This window comes from Geospiza fortis, unplaced genomic scaffold, assembly GCF_000277835.1.
Source record: "Geospiza fortis unplaced genomic scaffold, GeoFor_1.0 scaffold195, whole genome shotgun sequence".
In the NCBI taxonomy this organism is placed as follows: Eukaryota; Metazoa; Chordata; class Aves; order Passeriformes; family Thraupidae; genus Geospiza; species Geospiza fortis.
Window position 1 is genome coordinate 6,094,251 of NW_005054324.1, and position 27,161 is coordinate 6,121,411.

At 40.8% G+C, this 27,161-nt stretch overlaps 1 protein-coding gene across 3 annotated transcripts in view; it reads right to left on the reverse strand.

Annotated features, from left to right (window-relative positions):
• Positions 1-6,125: 6,125 nt before the first annotated feature.
• The window catches only part of PANX2 (pannexin 2), a 21,877-nt gene continuing 841 nt past the window's right edge, over positions 6,126-27,161 (reverse strand). Inside the window, exons 1-3 of one of the 3 annotated variants that reach the window (XM_005420946.2) lie at positions 27,049-27,155; positions 9,818-11,269; positions 6,126-7,937 (exon numbers count right to left, since the gene is read on the reverse strand). In XM_005420946.2, coding sequence (XP_005421003.2) covers positions 7,576-7,937; positions 9,818-11,093 — 1,638 coding nt within the window. In that variant the 5' untranslated portion in view covers positions 11,094-11,269; positions 27,049-27,155 and the 3' untranslated portion in view covers positions 6,126-7,575. Of the gene's footprint in view, positions 7,938-9,817; positions 11,323-27,048; positions 27,156-27,161 lie in introns of those variants that run through there. The other 2 variants (XM_031056948.1, XM_031056950.1) reach the window with 2 other exon arrangements.

Genomic DNA, 27,161 nt, shown 5'->3' on the forward strand with positions numbered 1-27,161 from the left:
GAAGCAGCACAACAGAAGACCATAAAGTTTTGATTATAATTGTTTAAAGTCCAGGGCCAGAACCTCCAAAGGAGACACTTGGTCTGCTAGGAAAAAGAGGAGCATGCCTGCAGGGGAAATTTCATTTGTCAGCCCACATTTCTTCTGTTGTTACCCAGAAATTCAGTGTAACATAAACCTGCATCTACATGCTAAAAGGAAAATATGAAAAGAAATAGCTCTAGCTTTAGGTCCAAGGGTCTGTTTCCAAGACTTTACTCTTGGATCTGCCCTTGGTCCCGATCTTGCCATTACTTTAATAGGAAACTCTGTTTAAACAAAGACTTATGGCAGGAGACAAGGCCTCCCCAGCAGCTGAGTAGAAACTGAGGATTTAGAGCAAATTAAGCCATGTCAGGAACCCTTATAAATGAAGACAGGCTTGCAGAGAAACACTTTGCTGCTGGGGGACATCCTGACAAACCTGTGGTAAAAAGAGTTAAATAGACTTTTGAAAAGATCTTAAACATAGAGGGAGAGTTACCTCTCTGTATATATACTGTGTTGCTGGCTGATGTGCTCTTCCCATAACAGGGAATTCCTTGATTTCACAGGGTCTCATGGAGAGGTTTTGAGGGAGCTTGGTGCCAGGGGAATGCACGGGGACAGAGGCATTAGGTATGTTCAATGCCATTCCTTCTACAGCCACTGCCTGTCTAGCTGAAAGGTTATACCCATCGTGCCAGCTCTCTCAGCTCTTCCTAATAGGAGAGATACTCCAGTACCTCCATCATCTTTGTGACCCTTCATGCCTTCTTCCCAAGCACTAAAATATTCTTTGTCATTGCCTTGGAGTAATTCTCATGATACTTAAGATTCTCACAGAAGCTCCTTTGACTCTTCTGCCACTTCTGTTGTCGTGTGAAGCATCCTATGAAGAAACCTGGGATACCAGGTTTCTCAGACTCTCAGCTTTGTTATTCTGGACCATTTATTTTTTATCGCTAGTCTGAATCTAGATATATCCTCTTCTAGTTTAAAATCATTACGCCTTGTCATATTGCTACACATCCTATTAAAAAGTCTGTCTCCATCTTTCTTTTAATCCCCTTTAAGTATTGAAAGACCACAATAAGATCTCCCTGGAGCCTTCCCTTCTTCTGACTATTAATTTATTCTGGACATCTAGTCACTCCTTTATATTGTTCAAGCCTTTCCAATAACAGGATAAATCTGTCAATGTGAACTCTGCAGGACTGTACATAGAGGACAAACAGTACAGAGTTTTCTTAGCCCCCATTGTGGCACATCCTTTTTCCAAGTTTGCATGGATGAACACATCCATCACTTTGCAAAAGAAGTTCCTGAACTGCTCTCAGAAACTCTTTTCCTCAGCAACAAAATGTACCCATCTGTCTCCTCCGCTGTGCGCCTCAGGGTCTGGGCACAGGCTTGTTATTCCAGAGCAGGAGCTGGTAAACTGCCATGGGGTTATTGCCATGCTATAAAAGCTCTAAGAGCAAAAAACTGGTATAATCTTCTAAATGTGAAATTTTTCTTTACAGGCACCCATCTGCAGTGGGATGGTTTTCTGTCTCATTTCATGCAAGATGCCAGATTTTGCTTGTGAATCATCGTTCCTCTTTCAGGGATTTATTGTAGTCTTTGCTGTCCCTGGATGTGTTTGTGGAAAGCTAGACTGGTGACTGCTATGAGCCCTGTGATTATAAAGCAAAATGAGTTAAGCAAGAGTCAGTAAACTTCTTTGCTCTTGAGAGCAGCAGGAGGCCCAACAACTTCTTTCAGCTGAAGCTGGCACTGACACCGGGCAAATCCATTCTGTGAACAAACAGCAAATCAGTGAAGCACCAGAAGACAGAAGAATCCAAAACCACTGAGGACAACAGGACTGGGAGGCCAGCATTTCCTTGACTCTGACCTGCAGAACCCTGAGAGCCTCAATGGCATGGAAGTAATTAATAATTATTTTTGCTTGCACAATGTTGTAAACCAGTTAAAAATGCTAACATCTGGGGGAATAGCAAAAGCTGAAGATTTGTTTCTTGTAAATAAAGTACACAGAATGTTTTGCTATTAGTTACTGTCTGTTTACAGACAGAGTGAAATATTCATCATTAAAAGCCAGAAAATATTGGAAGATATCTCAAAAATTATTGTTAAAACTCCCAATATGCTCTGTGGCATGTATTTTAGCAGAATGATTTTAATGAGAAAAGATGTTGAGTCTTTAAAATGAAACATTCCTTGATCAATATTCCACAATGATTCTGTCAGAATTTTAAAAAAATAGTTTTTTTTCTATTAGGAGGAGAGTTCAGAGAGCTTTCCTGCAGAACCAAAAACCATCCTGACCTGGTTTTGCTGGCAGGTAGTGCTCTACCTATGGCATATTGTCAGCTTTAGATTAGATAGTTTAGACACAGCTGGAGTAGCTTTGGGACAAATTGTTTTACTTTCTTGTGCTGCAGTGTCTGTAACTGTGAGCCAGGGATAATAAGGATGAGCTCTTCTGGAGCTTCTTGAACCCTCTGACTGAAAGGCTAAAGTTGGGTTTTCACAATTTCTATTAGTGCTCTTCTGTGATTGTGATATAAAGGCAAGAATTTTCCCCAATGCCGTGCTAGGTCAAGTGTGTTTGAGGCTGTCTTCAGTTCTCCTTCAGGCAGAGGCTTTAGGAGCCTGGGCTCATGCTCTCAGGCTTAGCTTTCCATTACTGACTGCTCCCTTTGATGTAAGCCTGAAGCAGTGCCAAGCTTGCTTCAAGGTGGAGATGCCATTCCCTCAGTGCAGCATCTCCTACAGCCTGCCAGCTTGCTGTACTTGCCATGGCAGATAACCTGGTGGCTTGGACAAAGTGACAGAGCTTCACCTCTGCTTTGCTTTCCTCTGGTCCAATGCTGGCTTTGGGAGCCAGCTCTGCAGACACAAAGGATGTGCAAAGTGACTGCCAGCTGTACTAACTGTGCCCCCAGCAGCACAGAGATAAATTCCACCCTGGGCTTTAGTGCCAAGGAGTCACAGGAAGTACCATGCAGAGAACAGCTCCAACCACCAGGGCCTGACTCACTGACAGTATCAGTCCAGCAGGACCAGAGCATCCTCACCAGCAGGCTGAGCACTGGAAAATGCCAGTGGAGTCAGCAAGATGTAACCAGATGGGTTGGCCTAATATGTGATAATGGGAAGTGAAGGGAAAAGAAATTACTAAATATAGCTTATTTGCAAAGTGAAGTACAGAAGATGAACATTCCTATGCAAGATGCATATTTACATGTATATATAGAATTTGTAGGTGTAGAGTTGATATATATAAATGTTTATTTGTGTAGCTGTACATTTATTCAGTATAGCTAAATATTAGTAACATCAATACTAAAATCATTATTGCATTAGAAAAGTCCCCACAGAAGCAATTCTCTAGCTGCTGTGAGACAGGAATGGTTGATCTCGTGCTGGGTTTATACAGACTAAATATAGCTCAAAAGATGTTTCTGACACACTTGTCTCTCTTTTTGGTTGACAAATGTACTCTGAGTAAGAGTACCCTGGAGAAAGGGGTTTCTGTGCTCTCAACATGCAGTCCTATTTCCTGTGAAGTAAAAGGGAAAGCAGCCTTGAAGAATGTGAGTCATCAGATCTGTCAAGCTGAAACCACTAGGCAGAGGCAAGGCAGATGGAGATGTAAATGCAATCCAGGCTGAACAGACATTTTAAAAATGCAGCATTATCTCATCTTTCTCCTCTTTGGTCATTCAGTTTAAATAAGTCTCCTTTGGCGGGCAGGACACTAAAATTTTCCTTTCAGTTCAGCAGAGCAGCGTTTGCTATGTGCCTGCATCAATTATCTACCCCTACATCAGCCAAGATGCACTTGCTGTCTGCTGGTTTGGTCAGTGAAACACCAGGTGTGGGCCACACCCAGCCCTCAGCAAGCAGGTGCTGGGTTAACACTCCAACCTGGGTGCCCGACATCAGCAGCCTCCAGCTTGTGAAAGGCATTGGTGCTGGAACACAACATGTAGAGATGAGTAAGGTGGGTGTTCTCTGAGTTTAGCTTATCCCAGGGATGAGGGAAGGTATATGGTTTCCTTTCTTTTTTTAAGTAGGTCAAGTTAAGTCTGATATTGATTTCTATGAGTGCAGCAACAGCTGCTAAATCAATAGGAACCAGCAGTATCACACAGAAGGACTTTGTCCACACAGACTTGAGTCCTGCTCTTGAATGAAAAGGCAACATGTGAACCTCTGTGGGCAACTCTTCCTAGAAAATACCACCCTCATCAAATGAGTAAGGGTACATGCCTGAGAATCCGGATCTGCATTTTCTGCATAATGAAATTCTCTCCAATTATTGAATTTTGCTGCTTTCAAAACACTTCACAAAGTGCAGATCCTTAGTTTTGAGAAAATCTGCTTTGCCTGACACTGGTACTTCCATATACTGGTATGTATCACTCCAGACCAGCACTAACCTATGTAACTGTGCCAAGTGAAGGGTGAATGGGCAGCCTCAGGGATTCCCCCACACAGCTGTGAAATTGTCAGCTGAGCAGCTACAGCCAGCAAGAAATTCACCACACTGCCTACTGACAATTGAAAGTACAGGGGCATAAGGAAGTAACATCACTTTAAAACTGGCCTCACTCAGGGTCCTCTTCTTTCACCTTGCTTTTAGTAACAAGTCTGTTTTAGTAACAATTTTCTGTTTTTTGGTTTTTTTTCCTAATTATTTATTGGCGTCTAACAAGTTCTGAACTATAATGGTTTTAATTAATCTAAAAAATTGCAGTGGGGCATTTGACTCATCTCCAGAATCTGAGCCATTGCTTTCAGGTTACTCTGAGTAGTCTGTGAGTGACTGGCAGTAACCCATCTGGCCAGGCACTGACCTTGCCTGCAATCCTGTCACAGGTGATGCTCCACTCCTGTACCTTGAGTGGGATGAGACCCAGGCTATGCAGGTATAGATTTGTTATCTGAAGTCACTCCCGTGCCGTTTCCCAGGGCTGGAAGGACACAAGCCAGCGGGAGCCGTTGCAGTCCCATCTCCCAGCAGCCCAGGACCAGGCACCATGTCCCCCCTCACCTCCGAGAGCTCGGGGTGTTCCAGCCAGCTCCTCCAGCTGTCCCCAACCCTCTGCCCTGCTGGCAGCACCTGTCCTGTGCCCTGATGCCATTACAGGATTGGGCTGTTCAGGCCAAAGAGGCCGTGCAGCTGGGCACAACTGAAGTAATTAATGTAAGGGAGAATGGTGGCTTTCCATTATGTAAATTACAGGTCCTGCATACTGCTTATCATAAAATCCCCATTGTATGTAATGATGTGGGATGGACTGAACTTTTCTTGGATGGGTGGGTTGAGCTTGGCTGTTGTTTCCTTCATAATGTGGGACTGATGTCTTCAACAAAGTATTTTTATGCCAGATAAAGTAAAAGGCTGTTAAGAAGCCTGTCCTGCAGAGATGAGGCAATGCTTTTCATCATACCAATTTCCTCTCCCCCAGCAAGGCTAACAGCATAAAACTCCCTCCCAGGGCAGGTGTTGGGCACTCACACAGAGGCCTGAAGCTATTCCTCCCTAAGGAGGCGCAGCTGGCACAGTCAGGAACAGGGCCAAAGAAGCAATCGTCATTGGAAGGGGCTACAAACCATCAAACGACCCCCAAAGAAAACCCCTCCCAGGAGGAAGTACTGGGGCATTCCCACATAAACCTGAATGTATATAAGCTGTCAAACTCTTTGTTGGGTGAGTGCTGGCCCCAAGAGATCAAGACTGCCACGATGACTCCAACCATGGACATCAAAATTGCAACAATCAAGTATTTTTGCAATACGGGCGGTCACATCTTTCCTCCCCACTACCTACTCTTGCTTTTTCCTCCTCTTTCTTTCTTCTCATATACTTTCTTTGTCATATTTTTGTAATTGTATAGAGAAGAAACAAAATGGCTCCTTTCCAGTGCAACCAATTCGTTTTACAATAAACTTACCTCAAAAATGTACACTGGTAATTCAGTGTCATTTTATCCTAATCCACCCCTAGGGATCTATTGACAAGAACTTCAGTTACCCTGCTTAAGGGGCTGGTTATAACACTAAACTAGGAAGTAGTACACATTAAAATATTCAGAATAATAGGCATTTATTTTCAGTACTATTTTCATTAAATATTGGTATAATATATCCATGTCTGAGGTAATAAATTAAAAATAAACTCAAGATTTCAGTCCCATATTTGTGCTGCATATTTTTTTCTACCATTATACATAATTTTGAAGCAAACACACACAGTCTGTAATTCTGAATGCAGCTAGGAATATTGTTTTACACAGTCACTTTTCTGTTTCACTATAATTTTGCTGAGAATGGTTATTGCATGATACACTTTTATAGACGTTTTAGTTATACTAGAGTTTTCTATTAGATCACACTTATCGTAATTATAGGAAGATGGGCATGAAGATGTGCTTTGAGCCAAGGATGGCAAATACTGAATCAGTGACAGCACATACTGCAGCATTATTGTCTGCCTTCACTAGAGCCCAGATCCAGCAAAGCCATTTCAGTGTGTGCTTAGTTTTAGACATGAGTCATTTCAGTGTCATCCATGGCCTTAATTTTTGCTGAATCAAGGACTAGCCAAATCTGTAGAACTGAATTAATAGACTTCTTTAACTGTGTGTTATTTGAAAACAGGTTTGCTGGTTTCATATTTTGTAAGATATTTTGTAATGACCTCTGTGAGATTGTTCGTATCAGTGAAGCACCCATGAAAGTTTCTAACCTGGTTCATAAATACACTATGAAAAAATAAGCAGCTACAATGACTCTCTTCTACACATTTTGTTAAAAGTAACACCTGGTTTGAAAAGTTATTAAAGTAATTTTTTCCATGGTAAAATATATTTAAAAAAATAAACTCTTAATTTAATCATCTTCCATCAAACATATAAGCATGTTAAAGGGCGGGGCATAATTCAGGTATTTTCATTTATAAATGCAAGAGATTGAGTGTGTCAATCTTTTGCACTTAAATGCTGGTGGTAGTAAGGCCCTTTCAGCTAAGTCTTCATCAAGCCCAACATCAGTGAGCTAAATAAACAAACAAACACAAATTTTGCTTGCATATAACTTTTTCATAATCCTGAATTTAAAAAAAAATCCTCCCTGCTTAGAAAAGAACTATTATTTAACTCCTGCCATTAAAAAGTATACCTCACTTCCATGTTAAGTTTAATCAGTGATTCTGAATGCAAAGGATTTAAACACTCACTAAAATTGCTGTGGCATGCCATTAGACTCTTAATGTTCATAAATTGTGCTAATTCCCATTTCAATCAGGAAGCTATAGTTTAGAGTTAGAGCTAATGGTTTGTCTTAGTGTTAAAGGTCTATTTCCACCAGATTTCCTTTATTCTATTTTGCAAATGACTGACAGTGCTTATGATGTGATCCTGAAAAACCGTTTGGTGCTGTTATTACCAGAAGCGATAGTCCATGAGAAAACTCTCCATGCTCATGCAGTGAGTTGCATTGCTGGGGGAGGGACCATGGCCAGTGCTCCTGGGCCTGCCCTCAGTACTCCACCGAGCTCACCATGGCCATGGGCTCGTCAAACGTGGCCAGCCTGATCTGCTTGGGCGTGGGGATGGAGAGCATCTCCCCGGGCTCTGCCGGAGAGTGAATCCCATTGTCCATCATGCTGGACACCTCCTCCTCGTGGTCCTCGTACAGCGTGTTGATGTGCAGCAAAGGGTGGGCTGGGTTGCAGCTCAGAGCAGATGTGGGCTCTGGCTTGACCTGGTTCAGAGCCATACTGGTGGCAGCAGCAGTGGTGGCTATGTGGTTGTGGTTACACGTGACAAAAGCCGCAGCTGCGGGCACAGTTCTGCATGCCTCGGATGAGTATAGGATCTCTTTTGCAGGATGAGGGGTGTCTACAAGAGAACAAAACAGACAGATGAAGGACAGGTAGTCTCTCACCATTCCAGTCCATCAGCGAGGAGCGTCCCAAACCAATAAAAGTCATTGGCAGTCTCGCCACCGATTTCAGTGGGATCAGAAGAGGATCCCAAAAGGAATTTTCTTGGGACCCTTTGAGAAATCCAAACAGGACTGTTTGAAAACAACAGGGTCGTAAGCTCAGGGAAACAGGACAAACAAGAAGTGGGGTTTCTAGATCTCACTCTTTTTTATGCATGCTCATGCTTCCTTATGTGAATGGTATTTTTGTAAAATGAAGGAAAAAAAACCAACTGAAAAGTATATTTATTCCCCTCCTAGTCTGGCCAGTGTTTTTTAAACAGTATGATTTAATGTTTTGACAAATGCAATGACTATTGAAATCCACAGGATGGAATAAAAAAGGCATTGATACTTTCAATGGGAAAAACCAGTGGTTACACATTGTAAGCCACTTGTCTTTAGAAAGAACTCAGCAATTTGTCATAAACTGAAGTCTCTTTTCAGAATTTATAAGTCTGCCTTACCTGATGGACTGCAATGTAGGTCTAACTCAAAAACAAAGTTGAAAATTTTTAATGTGAATAGGGAGTCACAGAGCCCCAAAACTCCAGTAATTATTTTTTGTCCTTAAAATATTCAAGCACTAATTTAGATTAAGGTGATTGAACCAGAAAACCCCAGCAGTATTGAGGAGTTGAAATCAGAGCAGGTGACTGGAAAAGAATGCTGTAGAATAGCTCACATGCACATTGGGGAGTTGGAGGAGTCTAAGGAGCATAGGGATTTGGAAGTGACAGAAACTTTTATACCTCAAATCACTTCTTTGCTGGGCAGTGGGGTGACGGTAGAGGTCAGTCTGTCGAAGCCCAGAGGGAGGTCTTAGCTTGTAATGAGATGAGAGCCATTGCTTTAAGTACGTACAGATTTTTCTGTAACTTCAACTGCATTGTGCTTCTTTCTTATGTCAGTAGCTTACAAAAATAAACAAGAAGATATCTCTCTATCAGTTTATTTACTGATCTATCACTTTTTGTAATGTTCAAATGGCTTTCCTCATCATCCTAGCTCATAGCAATTACTGATATATTTGAAACACTCCCTTGAGTTTTTCAAAGAAAGGGACAGGCTTTACAAGACCCTCAGGGAACCGAGGCACTGAAAGAGCATCTCCTGTGAGGCCACACGGGAAGGGAATGGCAGAAATCCTGAATCCCTGACCAGCACCCACACTTCAGAACATCCATCCTCTGGTCCATGTAAGACACAGGGCAGTTTAAAGCGTGTGTGAAGAACAATGTCAACAAGTTGAGTTTTGATTTTCTACGTGACAAACCATGACAACCCCTCAGAGTTGGTAGTCTAAGAGATCTTTTTTCCACAGGCAGCTTTAACTGCCATTAGTAGTCTCCTACACACCCCTAAGGGGCTATTACTGCTCAGGGTACTGGTCATCTACCATGGCAGTTTCCATATCACTTGAAAATAAGGCAGGTTTGAAACGTGCCAGGTGCTGGTGGAGCAGGAAGGGTATCATGGAAGCCAAACATTCCTCATTTCCTTGGCAAGGCATGACCACATTTCTAGTTGTGAAAACCTGATTACATTTGAAACATTAACCGCACCAACAGCCTGCAGCCTGTTTTGTACAGCTCTACCTGGAATAATCCTTACCCTCCATACAGTTGTTTAAGAGAGAGAACCTTTATTTCTGACACCTGCAAACCTTGAGATTACTAGCTATCCCCAAATCCAACTAGGTAGGTCAAACAGTTTCAATAAACTCTGAGTTCCTTAAGGTTGCTACGTAAATTATGGCCTGTGGAGGTGGTATGGGTGTTATGGCATACTGTACCTTTGAGAGAGGAGGTAACATGCACTACAACATTCTCTTCCTGGTTTAAAAATCCACCCTCTTGGCTTTTTGACGTAGGCATCGAGGGCATGGCTTGAACCTCTGGCTTGGGTTTTTTGCTACTGAGTATATATGGATGAACATCCAAGGAAAAGTGCCGTGTGTGTTTTTTTTCACTGCTTGTGCTTGGGATGGCGTTTGGCTCGCTCTTGTGAGCAGACGATTGCTGTGAGGTCTTTGCAGCAGACTCCAACAAAGGAGCTATAAGGCTGTCTGTCGCTGTTTTTCTCCGCACGGGCTTCGGCTTATCAGGCTTGTGGTTCTCCACCTTCATAATGGCTAACTGCTCCTTGAATGGCTGGGGAAGGGGATTGGTGGTCGGGATCCATTTCATCTTCTTCCTTGGCCTCTTAATGATGAGCTGTTCATTAGCATCAATCTCTGCTGGATCAACGCTTGGGTCTATGGTCTGGATCCCTGAATCCCGCATGGTTGGAGTGGCGTCATGGTTGGACTGGGCCAGTGCCGCGAGCAGCTGGCGCACCACGTTGTCGTACATGAGATCGCTCTCATTTGTAATGAAATCCAGACGGTTCAATGATTTTATGTGGTCCCTATTTTCATTACAAAACATGGCCAAAATATTAATATCACAAAACTGGGACTTCTGCCACTGTTTCTTGGTCTTTATTCCGACTTTGTTCAGTTTATCAAATATGAAGTTAGATTTGCGGAATATGAAGAGGTGAATCAAGTTGATGAGGATTATCAAGTTCATGAAGCAGAGGAGAACGATATCTACACCAGCAATAATCCGCTGGAGCTGGACAGATGGCAGTTTACAGTTCACTCTGATGTGCAATTTGGAGCTGCTCGTTTTGTCCGGAGGCTCACCTAGTGCACACGTAAATTCATTTTGCTTCTGTGTAGCATAGTAGGTGGATAAGTATGTGATTGGTATGATGCTTAAAAAGATGATGAACAGATGTCTTGCAAGATAAAGCTTAGCTAAAAAGTTACTTCGTCCTCTTCTTTCCAGATATTTCTCAAACAAGTTCTGCTCAGGGCTTTTTTCCTTTTCTGCATTCTCAATTATTTCTCTTTTCTCTCTCTCGGTTATCCCTGGGCCTTTGGACTGAATCTGTTTCTCTATTTTTGGCGCCCGCCCTTCAGCTGCACGGTGGTAGCAGTTATCGATCTCCTGAAGCAAAAAATTAAGCTCCGAAGTCAGTCGAGTGGAGGCCAGAAATTCCCAGCCCAGAGCTGGAATGTACATTATCCCAGCAAAAGCCAGCAGTGCATAAGGTAGGAACTTATGCTCAAACAAGGAGGGCCAGTGGCTGGCATCAACTCCTGGCAAGGCATCTTTTAATTCTGTCCAACAATATCCTCTGGCATACAAGGCTTGATCGCGGGTGAAGTTGTGTGGTGTGTAACAGTATATTGGCTCCTCTGTATAACAGAGAGAAAAGTCACTGCTGTGCATTTAACCTACAAAAGGGGCTCTGGAAAATAAACATTCCAAATTATATCAATTTTATTTTACTGTATCTTCACATGACCATTAAGCCCTCTACATCTATTTGCCAGCTCAGGCTGCATACATGCTCACAAACCCTACGGCAAAACTATTTACCTGAAAGTTTTAGAACGAACCTGAGTTAGAAATGTCAGCAAGAAATACATTTTTGGTTTAATGACCTCTCTGAAAATAATATCCTGAGCAACTATGATGTGAACTCTGTAAAGCTAAAAGACCTGATATTCACTACAAAGCCAGTAGCTGAGGATGTTCCATGCAAATGCTGAAAATTAGATGAAATTTAAGGTTCATCCCAGCTAAGCATTCTTCCAGACAGAAAAAGTTAGATGTAGCTTAAGGCAATGTTTTTAATAATTAACAACAAAGTCAACTCATTTGATATGATAGAAAAAAATGAAACTCGAGACATACAAGAATTTAGTCAACTGTATCCCTCTCAGCTAATATTCTTAAATAAAAGTGTGACTGACCAGGACAGAATCTGGTGTGTTAACTATTTATTGGTATGAAAATTAAAGTCTACATTTGAAACTGTAACTTTGGGATTTTTAAAAAATGTGTAATTAAATGCAACTTGCCCTCAGACAGTATTACGGATGAAACAAATGCTGTGGATCAAGAAAGAAATCACACAAAGTAATAGGAGAGAAAGTTTAGCAAGGATTATTAAATTCACAGTGATGCAATTTTTCTCTCAGGAAATGTTTCAGTCATATTCTGCTGGAGAACGGAAAGGTTTGTCAAAGGAAATTACACCACATACTTGTCTATTTTAACACCCCTTCTAAACATTTGTATTTTACCATCATAATCAGAATGCTGAGATGAAGGTCCTGACCAGTAGATAAATTATGTTCTTACATGACCTTTTTTTTTTCTAGGAATACATGAAAGAAGGAGAGAAAAACTTGTGAAAGCTAAAGCAGCATTAATTCTCCAAAGAACAATGACCATTATGAAGACATCCTATTCAAAGAGGAAGACCATGTTTTCATGTTTTGACAGGTAGAACAAGGAGAATATATTTTAGAGTGTTCTGGTACACCTTTAAAAAACTTCCCAGAATGAGACCCATAGGAGGAAGCATGCTCTCTTGACTTGAGAATCACTCAAGAACACCAAGCCTGCTCTGGCTCTGAATGTAGTCTACAATTCAGATCAAAAACAGCTCCCTGGAAGAGCATGGTGGCACTGTTTTCTTTATAATAAAAATGAAAAAAAATCATATTGATAACAATAAATAGAATATTAAAAATTAATAGACAGGCAACTCCCACTAATCTTTCTGGCTTAACAAATGACCCCTACTTGACCAGTTACTTTTCACATGTGAGCAAAGCAAAAGTTAGTTCTTTGGTGTGGAGGTACAAACCTCTTCTGTGATCTAGAGAGAATTAATACTACCAACTTAAACAGAGTTGACAGAATAAATGCTGCTACTCAAGACAGCATGTAAAGTGAGCATGGCCTGCAAATACTTTAATATTGTTTTTGAAGACTATTTTAAAATTATCTAACTTCAGCCTCAGAGGATAGCTTAAAGCACTTCCATTTAGACTATTTTTGTGTACTTACAGACATATGTAACATGAAAAATGCTCACTGACTCCCTTGGTTTCACAATTACGCGGCCTCTAACCCTACCCATGAAGGATGCATACAAACAATTTGATTTTCTACTATCAAGGACTTATTGTAGAATTCCCCAGGAGAACAAACAGATTCCTGTGTAAAAATGTTCCCATGGTGTAAAAAAAGGCAATGCTGAATGCTATGTTTCTCATAAGCAGAAATTTTTTGAATTGGGTATCCCTAAGCCCAGTAGAACTTTCCAATATGAAACCAAGTTTTCTGTGCCAGATATGAGTTCATTTCTCCTAGGTTTCCACATCACAAATGCTTGAGAAAACAGCAGCAAGTATTCCTACAAATCAGCCACAAGGATTATTTTTTGATTCCTGCATCAGTTACTACTATAAAATAAACTGATTAGTTCTTTCAGCTCACTGAGACCCAAAAGCTAGGGTGACTTTTGCCAAAATTGTATATATATACAACAACAATGCAATATCTTTTTCCTTTATATATTAAAAAAAAAAAAGAAACAAATGAAAATGTCTTAACATTTTACATTTACATTGGACAGATCACTGAGAGACTAACTGCACTCCATCCATTGCCACTGCTTTAGTGAAAAAAGTCCAAAGAGCTTCAGAACTCCAGTTTGGACTGACCAGCTGCATTACAGGCTACAAAATGAGGCTGTCCCAAACAGTAGGAAAAGCAAACATCAATGAGAGGAATTTGTTCTCTTTTCCTCTGTTAAACTTGTTTTTATCTGACCCAATTGTCTGTGAGGTTGTAAAAGATCTGTAATTTATCTGGCCAGCTGAGCATAGTGTCCCACTCTTACTCAATGTTTTGTACCTTGTTGCTACTACTCTAGTATTTTCTTTGCATATTTGCAAAATTGGCATGATTTTCATTGTATAACATGTAAATCCCAAGACCCTTCAGACAAAAAAAAATCCTCTATGGTGCCAGTGGGACTTCTGATAACTGACTGAAGTAAGAGCAGTGGGTTCCAACACTATTTTATTTATACAGTATTTTCTATTATAGAATCATAGAATCAGAGACTGGTTTGGGCTGGAAGGGATCTTAAAGATAATCTAGTCCCAGCCCCCCTGCCATGGGCAGGGACTCCTTCCACTAGACCAGGCTACTCAAAACCCCATCCAGCCTTGCCTTGAACACTTCCGGGGATGGAGCTGCCACAACCTGTCTTAGGATTACCTTTGAGCTATAATTACTGTCAGAGAATGTCATGAATTTTGGCAAAGTTATTCCACAGGGATATTTAGCTTAACCCTCTCATCACAGGACTTGACTCACAAAGCACTGCATCAAACCTGGGAGCTCATTCCCCTAGAAAATGGTCCAGACAACTGAGAAGAGAGGAATTCCCTTCTGAAGTGATTCAAAGCAAGAGATTCATTTAGCTACTGTCTGGACAAAGAACCTGTCTCTCTGCACTGACAAGAGGCTGCCAAGCAGGATCCACACCAGGTTTTGAGTTAGTTTTTGTGAATGTTACTTCTTAAGACAGTGGCAGCATTTAACCTGACATTTAGCAAACACCCTGAAGGTGTTTGATCCAGGTATAGCAGGGTATGGGACTGTTTCTTCTCTACTGCAGCCTGTGCCCATCATTAATTAATTAAAAACACCATGTCAATAACTAATCCTGTTGAAAGTTGGCAATGACGTATAGCTGGATATTGACATGCAGGTCTGATGAGGACAGCAGAGGAACAAGTTGTTCTCACACACATAACTCACTTTGCTGTGAGACCTCTGCTTAATGTGCTTTCAAGAAGACAAGGAAGATTTTTTTTGTTTGCTTGTTTTATAATGTTCTCCTGATAGGTAAGTATGCATTAAAAAAGATTGCAACGGTGTTAAAATCACAGCTCTGGTGTTGGATCATGCAATATACAAAATGCATTTTCTTTTAACTTTATATTCATAAATATAGAAAGTTTCTACTGATACTTTTTTCATGCTGAAAATTACAGTTTGTGAAGGTCCTTTTTCATATAGCCATTCCAGCCACCATGAAACACAGCTTTTTCCTGAGACATCACAGTTTAATTGTGTATGGCAATGAAGTAAAGTGTTGTAAATAAAATTTTTAAAAGCTTAGGGAGCATTATTATGGCTGAGTGGATTGGTCATCCTCTCAACATTGTCTAGTCTAAAGCCCATAAAAATAACCTGTCTCCCTGCTCCTTGAAAGATATATTCCTAGTAATTACTACATTGAAAAAAAAAGGCTTTGATGGTAATATGTGATGATTTTCATACTAACTTAAGCCTAAACATGCACACTAAGAAGCTTCATTTCCCTTTTTTCAATACGTCAAATGTTTTCAACAATTGTACATAAATACATTTTATCCTGCTCACTATGCACCTAAGTAGTTTCTAGAAATCTGCAGAACTGTCCTCTAGGATAAGGTGTGAGAGAGATCTGACTGCATTTTTCAGACATGCAATCAAGATGAAATAAACAACACAGAATTACTTAGTTGTGTAATACAACTGATACAACACTTGAGAAATTAAAATCCCTTGGCAGGTAAGTTTTTTCACATGCTTCATTCCGCAACATCTCACCCCATCCCATCATATTCAGCATTTCTGAAAGGGAGAGAACTCACTCGAGGGAGGTACTGGGGTACAGAAGTCATACCTCAGGGGAATGAAAGTGCATGGCTGCAGGAGCCACTCAGGGTAGGGAGAGGGGTAATGGAAGGGGTTGTGCTCAAAAAAAAACTCTTTAGAAAGAATCCAGACAGTATGGAAAGGAGTGAAGTCAGAGTACTGAAGCTAGGAGCTGTCAAGACTGCTGCTTTTAGAAAAGGCTTGGAGAAATGCCTGTGGGGTTCCTGCAGGCACACACTCCCACTCCTACTGCTCCCATTCCAAGGTCAGCCACCTCCTTTCAGCGGTCCCCCAACCTCCATATACTTAATACACATTCAACTGTCCTCTTTGAGAGGCCCTGAATTAAACACCACTTCTTCAGGCTGCAAAATACACATTTAGAGTGCTTTGGTAGGCATAAAAAAATTAATAATAAACAGTATATGCTCCTACATAACAGGGTAAATGATTTTTTATGCCTAATGCATTCCCAGTAGAATAAAGTATATTTGCCAAAATATAAACCATGATAACAAATTGTATATGCCTCCTGTGACCTCCAGCATTTAGAATTTACTCTAGAAAAAGAGTAAATCACTCTTCATTAATCTTCCCACTAAAATGCATTATTTAGCATTCCAATGCAATAATTTAGTAAAGCAAAAGAAACAGTAAAATTTTCCAACAGCAGACAGAAAAAACCAAACAGTTTTGAGAAAATATAACACAAAAATGTAAAAAGAAAAGAAAATTCTTCCAAGGCAAGAATTCAGTTCAAGGCAAAGGTAAGTATGCCTCTTGTGTGAAGATTTCTTCAAGGATCTAGTTAGCATCCAGCACGACTGCCAGTACCCCACACAGGGTGTAGGCAGCAGAGCTGGTGATTGGGTGCTGCTGAACAGGCTGCATCTCCAGCCTCTGGACAAGTGCCTAAACACTCGAGCTGGAGATCCCAGCTAAGCATCAGGTAAGCATATTGATAACTACAGTTACTGAGTTAAATATACTGCAGACTCACACTAGCCTACTGCCTCCTAGCAACTCTGCCCTCTTGAAGAGAGCTCTAAATCATCCTCATCCCTGTGCCCAACCTGCCTCTGAAGATAAGCTGGCAATCCAGTCAAGATCTCTGAAGCACTCCTTGTGCAGTCCTCTCCACTTGTCTCCAAGGAGAAATCCAATATTTAGGTAGACTCTCTCTGCCCATCACTTCCCAGCACCCACATTTCTAATAGACAAAATAAATTAGAAACTCCCTGAATTTAGCAATAAATGCCAGTATTTAACAAGAGTATTCCTTATCATACTGCTTTGTGGCACATACATGTAAGCAATCTGACATACATGCCTCATTCATCTTGGGTACTAAAAGGATTGCACAAGAAAGCAGGTAGCAAACTGTTTATTTTTAGAAACAGAAATAATTTATTTAGTACTTTTTCAGCAATTTTTAAATGGAAAAGAAGAAATGTCCTGGATCCTCTTCTCTCTGGAAAAAACAAGTAAAGAACATTTCTGTTACTGAGGTTGAAAATGTAGTCTAAGAAAGTAAAATATCATCTAAACAGTATATATGTCTTCCATCCCAGTCACACACTTCACAAGGAATATGTAATTCTGCTTTGAATGATTTTAACAGATGCTAGCTAATACCCAAATTAACTGTCAGCAAAAGGAAAAACTCACTTAATTTAACTAGTTTATTTCAACTACTTTATTTAAAGGATATTTAGAGGTTAGAAATTAGTACAGGGTAAGGATGGATCCCTGAAATTAATTTTGTGTGTCATACAGTCCTATTGAACTCACTGGGTTTACTCATATGGATGAGAAAACATCCATCAAACTAAGCCTCAACTTAGCAAGCTAATTATTAAGAATTACTAGTTTTACTGAAATAAAGAGACAATACCTTTACCTTTCTTAGGGAATATTGCTTCCAGACTGAATACAGGTTCCATGCCCATGAAGTCTTCCTAAGGTACAAATTTCTCCATGATCAGCAAAGCCTTTTTTGCCCAATCTCTGAAACCACTTGTCCTGTTTAAGAAAAAAATCTTGAAAAGAAAGTCCCTAAAAAAATGAGACAGGAAACCACTGCTGCTATTGGGTTTTACTTGCCTATGCTCTGCAAGGATTAGTCATAAAGAGTGAGATGCAGATAAGCAATTTCAAAGATTGATTGGCAATGGCTCACCCACAAGGGTAACTGAAGAGCAAGGGTAGCAGCAGGTCTCCCTGTATTTGCAATTTGGGTCTTTTTGCCTTGCAGAACTGCTGCTTGAACCACATATATTTTGGATCTGTAGAATCAGTGAATTAACAATGCACTTCCCTAATGTATATATAAATTTACAGAACCATATTTCCCTGTATGTAATAGAGTCTGGCTCTTCTAAAAGCAGCTGATGTGCTCACCCTTACTGGAAATCTAAGGCTTTAGGCTTTGTACACCTGCCCAGGTTAGTCAGGAAAAACAGACACCTACTCCTGCTTGTCGGGTGTGTTGGAAATAGCAACTGCTATGAGGAAGGTGCAGAAACACTTAGATGAAATCCCTTACGCTGCTCCTACAGAGGAATGTGTCCTCAGTCATGAGCTGCCCTCTACCATGTAGTGGCCATGCAGCACAGTGGTAAAGTCACTGAAAAGAGAGCTTATTTATAGTGGCTGACTCTTGGTGGCAAGATTTGAGGGAAGGTTAGATCTAAATTGAAAGGAATGTATTAATTGAAATATAATTAACAAAATTCAGCCATGCAGCCAGTCCTACCAAAGAGATCTGAATAACATTTACTTCTAAATTTAGTGCTTGCATGAGGAGGTGAGTGGAATTTCAGTGATGTACAGATCTTCTGCATAGGAGAAGTAGTAAGGTGTGAAAATACTATTTTAATGTTTTGCAGAGGTCAAAAACTGCCTGCTAGAGATGGAACCCCAAAGCAACTACATGCACTCAGACAGTATGATAATGTGGACTGCAGTAACACCTGAAGGAAACTGCAAGAATAAATGCTGAAATGAAATGAATAATGAAAATCCAGTGAAACTTATGATACATGAACAATAGTGGCATCTTAAATCAAGGGTCGAGTACAAAATACAACCACAGGAAACAATAGGAAACAGCACATTTGTTCTATTGCATTATTATTATTTAATGACTAGAAATTAAAAAGATGGCTTGTATTAAGTACCTCTTGGCATAAACACAGCACCAGGAAAAGTTCATGTTGAAAAAGAAGAAAAGCACCAACAGTTAGCTCGTTAGGTAATAACATTATGTTAATAACATAGTATAGAGGGCAGAGATGACTGGTCTACTGCTCTTGGAAAACTGATTCCTCCATATGTAGAGAAATTGGGTTTTGTGAAGCATCAGAACTGTTTTGATTCATCACAGAAGAGACAGAACAATCCACCACCCGAGGCTCCCGAGGGCTCTGCCACTTCCAGTGTGGAGGGCTCCTGACCTCCTGAGGAAAACATCAATCTCACAGAAGATAAGGTACCTCAACCTCAAAATGTGAAATAATTACTTCATCATAAAACTAAAATTAAACTAAAACTCCAGAAATAGTCACTGAGCTCTGAGCTGCAAAAACTCCACCACACATCTCAGCACTTTGAGCCTGCATGACAGGCTTGGTGCCACTAAAGAAAGGCAAACAAATCCCCAAAGCTCACAAACTATGCTTGCTATCATAGTGAACAGCTGCACTTCCCCATTCAAATGCAAGAGTATAATACAAGCCTGGGACACAATCCCCAGTGATGGAAATGTGTTTCCTGATTTCAGTGTTTTTCTTAGAATAAATCCTGTATCATGTGAAAAAGAAGAAATCTACAAGAATTATGCTTGTCTACTGTGAAATTATTCAGCTTTTGTAATTAAACATATACATGTACTGAGGGTGTCCACTGCAGCTATTTTCAATACTGAGAGGACTCAAGGAACTCAGTGATGATGCAGATTCTTCCTGAAGACTTTTATAGACGTAAGAAACCACACCAGCTGAAATTTCCTCTACATCATGGATGCATGATTTCTATCTAGTTTAGAGAAAACAAAGAGCCTCAAATACTTCAGGGTAGCTTTGAAAAACAATCTTAACCTTACCCTTTATTTATTCACAAGGTTTCCTTTTGTCAAAGGTAAATAAATTAAGTAGCTCTTAAACAGAAATATCTTTGGCCATCTGTTTAAATCTGTTGGTTATCTGAAAGCATGTAGTAAGCTAAAATTCATCCATATTTTGGACCTCTTCCCACACATGACGTTTGAAAAAATGAAGGGGTTAATAATGCAAACAGGTCATTAAAGACATGATTAAAAAATGATGATGTATGTGTGTTGATGAGGTCTGAGAAATGGAATTTATGACAGAAAAAAATATCTGCAGTCCCTAGGAACTGCAGTGGAGTGATGCATTTCCTCATGCATTTCTTCAAGAATACCTTTCTATTCACCTTTCACCTGTGTAACTTCAAATCTTTGAATGATCAAAACTCACAGAGTCCCAGCTAGTGTATCCTGTGCACACCTTGAGTTTGTGTGTAAAGGGCCCTTATCCTTTGGGAAAAATTCCATCAGCAATGTGAACAGCCAGCAGCCAAACTGCAGCCAGCCTGTGGCTGCTTGCATCATTGTATTCCTTTTAAAAAATATGTGCTAAGAAAGCACTTAAGTGGTACTGCTGCACTCCCTAAATTCTCCTTTCTCTGCTAATATCACCTCAGAACAATTTCTGCAGTGGCGTCATCACTTTGTCATACTCTAAACAATCCGGCTCTGTACTCTTAGCACTGACAAAGCCATTTGGGAAAATGCCATCCTCACTCTCTTCAAGTGCAGTTAGAGAGAAAAAATGGAAAGTAAGATCAAAAGCCATCTATTAGGTAAGTCACCTAAATAAGCATATGTAATTATCCTGACACAATTCGAAACAAATACAGATTAGAAAAGTGAGCAGAAATACAAAATAAAACTCCATCTCATAATATAAAAATATGCCATATACTATTTCAAACATACTGTAGGGTGAAAAGTGAAATAGACATTGAACTCATGCTGTATTACACAGTAATGTAAGCATTGCTTATGCAATGATTACAAATCAGAAAATATAACATAAAACCTTGAACTGATACTTCAGTCATTAAACACTGTTTCCTTCCATTGCTTTCTTATGAAAATTTTCTAGCAGAAGGATGGTAGAGGGCTGAACTACACAACTGCTAAGAGACACAGAAATACAGTATTTTTGAGCAACCTCTTTTGTATTTTGTAGGCACTGTTTAAAGAACCTAGCATGAAAACCAATGCCAAAGCTTGGCTTTTGACTAAAGTATAAAAATCAACTGGATGAATGCTTTGCTTTATTTTAATAAAGTACCAGCATTTAACAGCTTGGGTGGGAAAAGTAAACATGACTGCAATATGGGAAGAATAATTCCCTGTGAATAGAAAGTGTGAGGCACTGTACAAGAGGGATATGACTTAGCAATACCATTACAACATCGGTTTGGAAACCAAAATACTTCAATATTGTGAAGATAACACAACAAACCCAGCAATGTAATCTCCTTTGGAACCCACCACTCTCTGGTCCTTTACGGAGAGAACTTCCCACAGACATTACTGATGGGGTTGTTTCTCAACCCAGCACAACACTGGAATATTTAAACCACTCACTAAAAACATTAAGTGATACAAAAGAACTAAGCAGCACATCATGAAAGCCAAGTGTCTCTCAATCCGCTGGATTACAGAAGAGTGTCCTGGAGGTTCAGCAAATGCCATGAGACACTCAACACCAAAGCTGCCACCTGCTGCTGCAGCACCCTTGCCAGCCATGGAGGAGGGGACACAGCACGTGCTGACCCAGCAGCATCCCACCTGTGGCTGCAGCTTGTGTACTGCTGCCATGGCAAAACCAGGAATATACATGGAACATCAAACAGACCCGCCTCAAACTGGCAGTCTAATACTCCACATTCTGTGCATTTTGGAAAGGAAGTGAAAATGGAAAGGCTGATGGACTGATCTTCTTTATCTATACCTATACCATTCCAGACTGACCATGCCTTGACAAGAGATACTGAAACTTTATAACTAAAACTACTTCTGAAAACCAACACAGGCTACAGCTGGACTAAGACTATGTACCTTAAATCCCGACCCTATAAATTTAATTAAATTTGGTGTATTACCATTTCTTTCACTAAATATTAACCTAAGTCTGAGTTGGGTTAACAAAGAAACCCTTCCAATAAAAAGAATCCCAAAACCTTGATCATAGGAAAGAGAACAATCCAGGAGGCTTCAATGTAGCTAAAATGGAAAGACAAAAGTGACAACCTATACTAACAGACATAAAATTTGCTTTACCACCAGGCAGTACCTGGTATAGTCACCTATTCATACACTGGGAGAGCACAGTACGATCAAATCTGAACTCTCTGTTCATACTGGTTGTATTTTACTTCTAGAATGCACAGGAATAACTAACTGCTAAGAAATAAAGAGCTTGGTGTGAGAAATCAAACCTCCAGAGAGTCAAATACAAGCATGGATTTCTGTAAAGCACTGCATACACATCTGCATGGCTGCTCTAGAAGATGCCTAAGACTATATAGGGTGTGATGGGGGTTATGTCACTGTTCTGACAGAATTTCAAACACATTTGCTGTCATATTTTAATAAAAAAATCGTTTTTATCTTTAAAGCAGTAATTTTCAAACAAAAACAGAGCAAACCAAAGTTCCCTTGGGACCACCCACTGTATGCATTGTTACCTCAACAAGGAGACTGCTATTGGAGAGACATCCTTTAGCCTATGCTGCCTTCTGAGAGCCCTCTGACTCCAGGAAACCAGAAAACTCATAGTTAAATACAGATTCCATCCACTAGGTGAGAGAAAAATGCCTCAAAAACTTTATTATCCTCAAGGTCATCATACATTGGCCTCTAAATAAAGGATATGCCAGTTTTATATGAAGTCCATTCATGATTGAGTTTTAGAAAGGGAAATAATATTCATTCTTCTTTTGTAAGTGCTCATGTGGGCTTTCTTTGTGTTGGGTAACTGAATATTGGTCCTAGATGACTTTATGATGATCTTATGCTCCGTAAAAATGGGAAAGATTTATAGATTCATAGATTTATTTTAATTAACTTTCTAGGGGTGTCCTTTCTGGAATCACACTGGTTTGCTTGAAAACCAAAGGAGAATTAGGAGACTCAGAAATTACACTGTAGGAGGTTAGCTAATGACTTTCTTTCCTCCTGTGAAAAACCTTCAGGAAGTGGGGGCCAGTGCAAGAATCCGATCTTACTTCAGCCATCAGAGTGAACTCTTGTTCCCATTGAAATCAATGGTCAAGATCTTACTGCCTCCTTTGCAGCCTGAATTTAACTTTCAGGAGCATATCCATAGCAGTGTGTCTGCCTTCCTCCTGCAGAGAGCTCAATTTCCCCACAAATGCCCCCCAAATACTTCACTGCTAGATCGCAATCTAGTAGTGAAGTATGCAAACAAAACCTTATCTCCCAATACATTTTAGCTACGTTACAGATTCATTTATAGAGCCAAGGATGACAACCCCTCTCTCCACCTTGAGCCAGACTGTGAGGACCCCAAGCACCCAGGGCTGCACAACACAGAGCAGGCTGAGAGCCCTCCACTCTGTCCTCGTGAGACTCCATGTGCAGGACTGGAACCCTCTGCACAGGAAACATCTGCCCCAGTGAGACCAGAGGGACCATGAAAATCATCAGAGGGATGGAGAACTTCTATGACAGGCTGAGAGAACTGGGCCTGTCCACCTGGAAAAGAGAAGATTCCAGGAAGACCTTACTGAGGCCTTTCAGTACTTCAAGGAGGCTTTTGAGAATGATGGGGACAGACTTTTAGCAGGGCCTGTATCTCAGGACTGTGGTTTTAAACTGGAAAAGGGTAGCTTAGATTGAACATAAGGAAGAAATTCTTTACTGTGAGGGTGGTGAGGCACTGGAACAGATTGTCCAGAGAAGGTGTGGATGTCCCATCTCTTCAAGGAACTGTTCAAGGCCAGGCTGGACAGGGCTTTGAGTAGCCTGGTCTAATGGAAGGCATCCATGTCCATGGCAGGGAGTTGGACTATATGATCTTTAAAGTACCTTATGACCCAAATTGTTCTATGACTTTATGATACATGTAATAGAAGAAAAGCACAATATCTAATTTAAAGTCTTTTGTAATACATTAAGTTCAGATGAACTGTGATTTTTTCACAATATTGGCACACTATCCGCTAAACAATTAGGTCTTGCCTCTTATGCTACCAAAACAGTAATTTGTCATTAAATTTCTCAAAAGAAATGTAAAGATCAGAACACTCCAACTCAAGGGCAAATAAATCACTTACATGAAGAGCACATGTGTTTACCTAAACAATGACTTTGCCCATGGCACTAAAACAACCTAATTAACTAGGCAGCATCATCTGCAGCCACAGGCAAACTAGAGTATACAATATATTATACTACAGGCATAATGATTTTTAAGGTTGTCAATTACAATCTTTTAAATAAACACCATGCTCTTTCTTTGTTCTCTGATTAGGGGTGAACTTTGCTTTCGTTCATGCTTCCTTGCAGCCTCTGGCCCCAGCAGAGCTATTGCTGCTTGGGGACTCCCAGCTTCCCACAATGATGAGGTGCCTTCTGCACACCCCCAGGGCAGGACACCCATCCTGCCTGACCAATTCTCACCAGCCTTGCTGGACAGACTGTACAGCTGGTCTTGACTTTCAGCTACACTTTGCACACACATAAACCAGATAAGAGGCTCTGATCTCCTCTACCCGCTGATCATGAGGGTTTTTCCAATCCTCAGCAAAAAAATTTTGAGAAATCACTGCTTTTAGACAACTACATTTTTGTGTCTCGAGTGCACACACCATTGTTCCAAAAGATTTACCAATACTGATTAAGTAAGATTGTATAGACCCGAGAAAAAGGGGGTTGTTTTCAGTTTAGTGGCATGATGGGATCTTCACATAGCTTGCACTGGATATCATTAACAGAATGAGAAATAATGGCAAGATAAGCACAAAAGGGCCAAAGCAAAGTTTGGGAAGCTATTATGATATTCACAACCAAAAGGCAGTAGGTATCTTACTCAATTTCATCAGCAAAGTTTGTACTTGCATAGCTACTATTTAAATTGCACAGAGAAGCAATATCCAAAGCAAACAAAGTTAGATTTTTTCAAGATTGGTGACAGTGAAACAACACAAACTGTAGAATCAGTAGTAAGCATGCATCCAGACAAACTATTGTTTTTACCAGGGTCAGTATCTCTGGACATGCATGACTTAGCAAAAAAGTCTGAGTAAATACTGTTTCATTAAAAGATCAACATCTGATTAAGATCACATTAAAATTAATGTAAAGTTTTGCTCTTGAACTCTGTGGAAGCAGAATTAAATTCACTAACCTGGAACTCTTCGACTTAAGCTTAAAAAAGTATCTATTTAGTTTTATTAGATCCTTACATCTTTTCTGTTACATTCTCTTGCATGATTTTTCCCTTTCCCATACTATTTTTCTAACTGCAGGCCATCTGAACAAACATGACATCATATGAGAGAAGAACGTTATTCCACATTTTCCTAGAGATGTAAAGGTGTTTTCTGTGTTACCTTATAAGTTTTGTCCTGGTAGGACATAATAGGCTACTGCTTATTTTCTATCTATCTAGACAGATATATAATCTATCTTACTGGGTCAAATCAGCACACACAGCCCATAAGTAGACATAAGTGACATTGCTTTTAGACCTTCTGAAAAACAAATCTGGAACACAACTGTGAGCCTAGATAACAGTCTTCCACTGCACAAAATAAACTCAACAGCAGAACTATAGGCAGATGTGAGCAAATTCAACAGGTCCTCTTTCTTCTGTATGTATGTGGACTACATTTAGCCTTGCAGAGGGACATCCACTGTATAAATCTGAGTCTCAGACCTGACACTTCTCTATGATCTGCAGCCTCAGATGACTTCTTCACATGGAGCAAGCTGCTGCTGTCTGACCAAGCAGTGAGCATCAAGGGGCTTCTGCCAGCAATCCTGCCTTATGTCAAGGAACACACATGAAGGGGGCATGACCTTGCCTGCATCCAAGGCTGTCTTTAGGTGTACTGAGGCTCAAATCTGTGCATGTCAAAGAGTATGAAAGCATACATATGCAAGCAGGCACTCTTGTGAGCTGCCGTAGGATTGCCTTTTTATTAGCTTAGTTCTCTGCAGAGGAAGCGATCACAAAACTTTTGCATCCCACAGATGACCTTGAAACCTGTCTTTCAGTTGCTATGAAGAGCCAGTTTTCATGTACCCTGTAAACACGGTTTCTCCAACATACCTCCAGAAGAGCATCCAAAAGATGAGGTTCTTACTAACTATGGCTGCAGATCTTGACCTATAAAACTAATTTTTAAAAAACTGAAGTAGATTGAAGAAGTTTTTACTATAATTAAGAAAAATCTCCAGACTCCATTTGTAAGCAGTTATACTTCCAGGTGATTTAATTCACCTCATAATGAAAACAAGTGTTAAGGGATTGACTTCGAGTCAATCCCAAAGCAGCATGCAAAGCAAGAGCCTGATTCTGGTATGTTTAAATAAACTGGTTAAGTACAGCCAATTCTCACCAAACTCACAAGCTAACAGACTGCCAGGTCAGTCCTGCATACTAAAGCACTAATAATTTCCCATGGATTTTCAGTATGGAGCTTCAAGGGACATTAAAAGCCATCATGCACTGGCAGCTACACTCATCAAGCCTACAATCCACACAGCAAAACAATGTTTACACATGTGCTAATGGCCCAAAAGGTGTCATAACAGTTCACTGGATCGGTAATTTTCAAAGCTCACCAAAACTTGACCTTCTGAGACTGGTGGTGATGGGCATTCCAACCAGGCTTTTTAAACGGTTACCAGTTTATGCGAGATGACCCTCAGCAGAAAGAAATACCAGTGATTTCCACTGCCACAATCTGGCAAAGCACACTGCATGGGGCTCCATATATAGTATCAGTCTCCATGAAAGCATCAGCCTCTCCCTGGTAGGCTGTGTTAACAGTCACGCTGTAGAAGTAACATTAGGACAATGCCTGACATCAGCCAGGTCCAGCTCAGGACCTGTCCAGGATCTACCTCAAGCATTATTAACGTGCTCTGCCACCCACACCAGCTCTCACCTGCTGCTGGGCAGCACCAGCACCTCCCCACCCCTCACCTGCCGGCCAAGGCAAGAGGCAGCAGCTGTCCCCGTTGGGGACCGGCCTGGACGGTGACACCACGACCCTGCCCAGCAAAGCAACACCGCTGTCCCCACCGCCACGGCGAGGGCCGGCTGACATCTCCCAGAACCAGCGGTCTCGTTCAGCATGCACTGGGACACGACCCTGCCCGTCCTGCCGCCCTTACCGGCAAAGTTCTTGGTGAAGACGAGGGTGACGAGGAGGATGGGGATAAGGACGGTCCCGATGGTGACCACGCGGTCGAAGGGCAGCTCCAGCTTCAGCTGGAGCAGCAGAGCC